The 6,000-nt window shown below is 40.0% G+C and overlaps 1 protein-coding gene across 2 annotated transcripts in view; it reads right to left on the reverse strand.

Moving 5' to 3' along the window:
- Positions 1–6,000, reverse strand: part of PLA2G4A (phospholipase A2 group IVA) — a 111,116-nt gene that overhangs the window by 47,169 nt on the left and 57,947 nt on the right. For both annotated transcript variants that reach the window (XM_019530989.1, XM_019530990.1), the window contains exon 7: positions 4,978–5,119. In XM_019530989.1, coding sequence (XP_019386534.1) covers positions 4,978–5,119 — 142 coding nt within the window. The remainder of the gene's footprint in view (positions 1–4,977; positions 5,120–6,000) is intronic.

A 6,000-nucleotide genomic window follows, 5' to 3' on the forward strand; every position in this document is an offset into this window, starting at 1 on the left:
CCTCATCATACCAGAAATAGCTGTATTCTATCATCAGCAACCTCATACTACTACTACTACTACTATTACTACTACTACTACAGAGGCTGAAATATCTGGGAGCTGTCCATATTGACTAGGACTTTACTGTCCTAAGTGCTGTACAAGCACACAGAAAGTCTTATTAGTGACTAGTCTGTGAAAATAAAATAAAAAAAATTCTATTCAAACTATCAAAATGTCCCTCAAGTATTTCTAAACAAGGAATTATTCATATTTTCCCCCTGCGCTTGTCCTGACCAACAACAGCCCAGGAAATAAAAAAAAAAAAAGGAAAAGATATTAAACTAAGTGATCTATTAACTGCAAAGCCTAAGAAATGTGCATTTAAAAAAATCTATACATATGTATTACAGGAAAAATAGACACACTCACTATTCCATTATCAGGAAAGGAAGAGAGAAGGCACACACATACAGCCACCCAACAACTCCTTACAGGGTATGTGTACATGAGATGCTACATTGCTATAGCAATGAGCTACAGCAGTGTAGCTCATCGGTACAGCCGCATAGCACTGACAGTGACACCACTGCTACCACGCAGTACCAACTGCGTAGTAGGGTCAGAAACGACCTGTGCACCACCAGGACTGCACAATATCGGCAGGTACTTGCTAAGTACTAAATGACTGCGCAATACCAACTGCATAGTCAGGGCTACATGTAGACATGCCCACAGACACCTATACTAATAAAAATGGAGCAGATTGAAAATGCTGCAATTCTGTCAGTGCAGCTACAGAAGCTTTGTTGTCATATCGGCTATCCCTCTATTGTGTTTTGGAGTCTTCCTAAACTACTTAACCTTGACCTCAGCTTTCATATTTTAAACACCCCCCACATCAACAAAATCTGAAAATTAAACAGATTCTAGTAAAAAAGTAAATACTATTCTCCCTGCCACACATTACATAAATTACACAATTAACTGGTTAATTGTATAATAAGTTTAGACTGGCTATATGCACCTGGGTCAGTGGAGGACAGGGTTAAGGATTCCCCCCACAAACCACCTCCATTGCCTGCCTGGGGTCCTGGGGAATGACTCTTTAGTGGAAGCATTTAATTCCTTCAGTGGTGCTGCTGACCAGAAAAAACTCTCCCAACTGATCAGCAGCAGCAGTAGCAGAATAAACTGTCACACCACTCTTCCCTCCTCCTGCCAGCCTGCTGTATGCATATTTAGATATACACACAACATACTGTTTTCATCAGGAGAGAAAAGCCATGCTGTGATTGAACTAATACCTAGCTTGGGCCTAGCTGGTTGATGGGAAAAAATAAACACAGAACTTATTTTGCGTAGTGTTTTATATGCAGAGGGCTCAATCTAGTTCCTAATCATAGGAAGTCAAGCATGTTTTGGCACTGTTCACTAGCAATAAAAGAAGAACTCCAAATAAAAGAGTTTACTCCCTTTTTTGTTTATAAGGGGGAAACAATGCAATTGTGGAGAAGCCAATGTTTGATCTAATCAATTTGCCGCCAAATGTCCTCTTGCAAGATATTTGATTTGTATCAATCCTAGTGCCATCCTGTAAGAGCTGAAATCATAAGATGCCATTGGGAGGGTTTGTTTATGAAAGGAGGGATCTCAGGAGTACAGAATTCTCCTGTTATTCTGCAGATCTTGTTCTTGAAACAATGAAAAACCTTAATACAGGGGTGGCCAACCTGTGGCTCTGAAGCCACATGCAGCTCTTCAGAAGGTAATATGCATCTCCTTGAATCTTTTCACAAGCACGTGGGGACCAGCTTCCATTTGGACGCTGGTCACCGTGTGGAAAGATTCAAGGAGAAATATTAACTTCTAAAAAGCCGCATGTGGCTCCAGAGCTGCAGGCTGACCACCCCGCCTTAATAGATCAAAAACATACACCAACATGGAAATGTCTGTACACTAACTGAATAACTCTAAGATTTGACATTATACATATTATCCAAATGCATTTTTATTCAGTAACAAGATTAATATTTATATAGCACATTTCAGATCTATAAGTGGGAATTAGTAATTCCAACCACAGGTATTTATCTTCATCATGATTCTTTGTCACGCAACTCCACAGATAAATACCTGCCAAAGAATGACAAAATGCAGGTGAGGGATTAAGACATGCCTATTTTGTTGAGCCAACACCCCAGTGATGGAGTGGGATGCTTTGAAGAGTCAACTCATATTAGCAATCATGCTCAGCATTTATAAAGCACTTAAAATGCTGAGAGCTCTTTAAAAACATTAGTTAATTAATCTATTAAGGCAAATCCCAACAGGATGAGCAGAAGACAGTTTCAGGTGCAAGCCTGGAAGAGAAGTGTGTAAGAATACTTTCAAATCATCATTATTTAACAAGTCTTTTAATTAGTAAAAAGGCAGGAGCAGGAGGAAAAAATGGAGACTCCTTCAGAATGTAGTATATTCCAGAAAGGAGCTCAAAGAGTGACTGAAGGGTCACCTGAATCTCAACCATGTACATTTTAGTGGTATTTAATCCTGATCCACAGTGGGACTCATAGAATTTGTGATTTCTACAGTCATCATGACATCTAAAGTAATTTATTTGAATGGCTAATACCTCTGTGTATGATAGAAAAAAAGAGTTCAGAGTAACCCTAGACAGTGACGTTTCTTCCCTTGTGGAGATGTGGATTTGACTTATTTACATGAATTCTCTTCTCTCCTGTTCTTAGCTGATTGCATGGTATAATTAAAAGACCACACTAACAGCAGAGAAGGGTAAAACACTGCTGCATAAGCAAAGTGAAAAGCAACACAAATCTTCAAAGACAGCAACAACATAGAAGGAAGGAGACTATAAGCAAATTGATATGCATCTTCACCCAACATTTAACTTGTCCATTGTGAAGAATAATTGGGTAGTCTGCATATTAAAGAATGGGCTTTGGCAGAAAAAGACATCTATGACTGAACAGTTTTCAGCGCATGCAAACAATATGTATGCCTCAAATGTAACCTTATAGTAGCACTATAGATATAAAAAATAGACAAATTGCCAAACTTTTCTCTCCATTCCCTAAGCATTGGGAAATAGAAGGAAGGTAATAGATATAGGAAAGGTAAACTCCTCTTTATTTCAATGGAAATCCTAGATTTCCAGATTGGTTCATTCATCTCTTAACTGCATATGAACTAGAGAAGGATTTGGAATGTTTTAGGCAAACATAACCTTATCAGCATTGAAAAATCATCTAGACCACATTTGAGTGACGTGGCAAAAAAACTACTTAAACCCTGTGATGGGACTGGGTGGTGCAGAAGATGGTTTTGTCCAACTCTAAACATAGGTTCTATGGGCAGCTTTTTTGATAAGCAAAAACTAAACACTTTACCAAGTTAATCTTAGAAATGAAGTATGCGCTTGCTTTAATTGATAATGTTTAAAAAAAAACAAGGTCAGGAAACTGTACTTAGGTTTGGACATGTTCCAGAAATCCTTCCCCACATCTGTCAAAGCATGCCTTAATATAAAATAAATAAATAATGAAAGAATTATCTTCTATCGGACGATGTTAAATTCTTTCACAAACATTAATTAAGGGCACACCATGCCTACAAGGCAAACATGCTAGCTTTTACAGATGAAGACACCTAGATAAACTATGAGTAAGTGATATGCCTCATACCACAAATCCATTGTAGAACTGGCAGTACAAGCTACATTACTTTACTACTAGCACTGTGTTCACATCAATAGATTACAAATCCACCTCCTGATATAAACAATATGCAGCAATACATTGAAGATGGAAGGTTATCAGAGAAATAAAATGTGCATTTGGATCTAAACTGTCTTCTCTCATAACCACTGGCAACTGAAAGGTGCTGATAATTTTGTAACCAAGATTGTTAGCTTAATACCACACACTTGCAATATGCAAATAGGGCAGGATCCCATTATATAACTTCCATATGAAGTTGATGAATCTATAGGTGCATCCACACATGCAAGCACGTGCACTTGCAGCAGCTCAAATAGAAGCAGTACAAATTTGAGCTGGGGCTTTTTGCCTCAGTGCACATGCTCAGACATGCACTTTGTTGTGCCACTTGGGCCTGACTCCTCCCAGATCTGCAGGCAGGAGGAGCTAGAGCCTGGGGCCAGCACCTGTGCTGTCACCAGCAGTATAAAAAGCTACCCTGTCCTGGCCCCATACATACCAAAAGCTGCCCTGGCAAGTAGCTCAGGGCTACTTGCTCTCAGGAGCTTCTGGGGCCCAGCCAACTGGTACCTGGGGACACTACCCCTTATGCCAGCTGGGCTGCTGCAGCAGCATCCCAAATCCATCTTGAAAAATACCCCAAATCCCTGATTTTCCACAATTTAAACAAAAGACTACTCCACACACACACACACACACACACACACACACAAATACAGAGATAAAATAATCCATTAACTGCTTTAAAAAGGTCCACAGGCCATCCAGCTTCAGCACAAAAAAGGATAAGAATAACCCCCCCACACACTCTTTTTTTCCTATTTTGGTATAATTTCTGAGGAATTAAAATAGGGAACAGCTAAGTGAAGTGTCAATAAGGATTAAAAGCCAAGGTTCTGATTCCACTAGTTGTCACTTCAGGTGGACCCCAAAGCCAGTGTAGGGCCCTGCTGTTTTCAATGGGGCTCAGTTCAGGCACATGGATATGTCTGCATACAACATATTTCAAGATCAGAGCCTAGAACTCTAAGTTCCACATACTGCGAATAGAAAAGTCAGCTTCCCTCCCACAAGATGCACATGCTGAGACTAAAAAAAATGAAAGTTTATTTCTCCATATAGTAGACTTTCCCTAGTACCCTTCCATCCTAGTCTGTCTTTCATATCTTCAAAAAGCGAGTGGTAGGCTTCCCATGGACAATGATAGTCCTGCCACTTAATTTCTAGCTAGTTAACAGAAACATTCCAAACCTACATCACGGGAAATGGTCAAATCCTTGCTTTTTTCTGCTCCTAAAAGATTTCTTATATTTTGCATGATTTTCTCCTTCCGCTGATGTCGAAACTTCTTCTCCTCATCACATAAAGCCATGCTGAACCGGAGGTCAGTTGAAGAGCTGTTTACAAAACAGACAGGCTTTAATTCCAAAGCTAATAAGTCACTGAGACAAAATTAACAAAGGCATCTTGGTGTAGTAGGGGACAGGGATGCGAGCAGTCCAGCCCAATGGTCAGAACCAAGGCAAGAAAGAGAAAGCTTATCCAAGGACAGAGGGTTAAGACACCAGCTTGGAGCAATCGGACATCACTATTGACCAGCCTGCAGTCAGTTGCCAAAGGTGGGCTTAAATAGGGCCAATCAGGAAATGTGCAGCTGTACACAAGCTGACATATCAGCAAGTGAATCAGACTGAACAGACTGTTATAACTGTTAACATTCAGATCCCATGGACTTGCAGGGTCAGAACCCAATTCCTTGATGTACACATGAAGTAATACAACATGGAGATACAGTATCTTATGGTTATATAATTGAACTTTTTTTTTTCCCCCCCCCAGGAGCACAGTGGGGGTTATGGCTAGTGCTCTTGGAGGGGATGCAGACTCAGCCACAGGCAATGGCACTGCTTCCCTTTCCTTGCTGCCTGTAGAACTGGAATCCTCATGCTTGCTAGTTGTAGCAAAGAAGCTGTGTTTCAGTTTGGGGTGGGGGGAAATTACAGCTCTCCCTCTACTCCCTCTTCCATTCCTCCCAGAAGGCTTGCCAGCTACCTTTCCAGCACACTTCACGGTGTGTTTCATAGTGTCTTTGCTTTGGTGTGCTGGAAAATCTGTGCGTTCTTCTGTAATGTAATCTGGTTTATGTAATGTATGTAGATAATTGCATAAGTTTGTGTATTTATGTAATGTATGCATGTATTTATGTACTTATGTAATAAATAAAAATATAAATGTATGCATGTGTTCCTGTATAAATTCTATATTAGATTATGCAATA

Source organism: Crocodylus porosus, unplaced genomic scaffold (genome assembly GCF_001723895.1).
Source record: "Crocodylus porosus isolate Cpor-Errol unplaced genomic scaffold, CroPor_comp1, whole genome shotgun sequence".
NCBI classification, from domain to species: Eukaryota; Metazoa; Chordata; order Crocodylia; family Crocodylidae; genus Crocodylus; species Crocodylus porosus.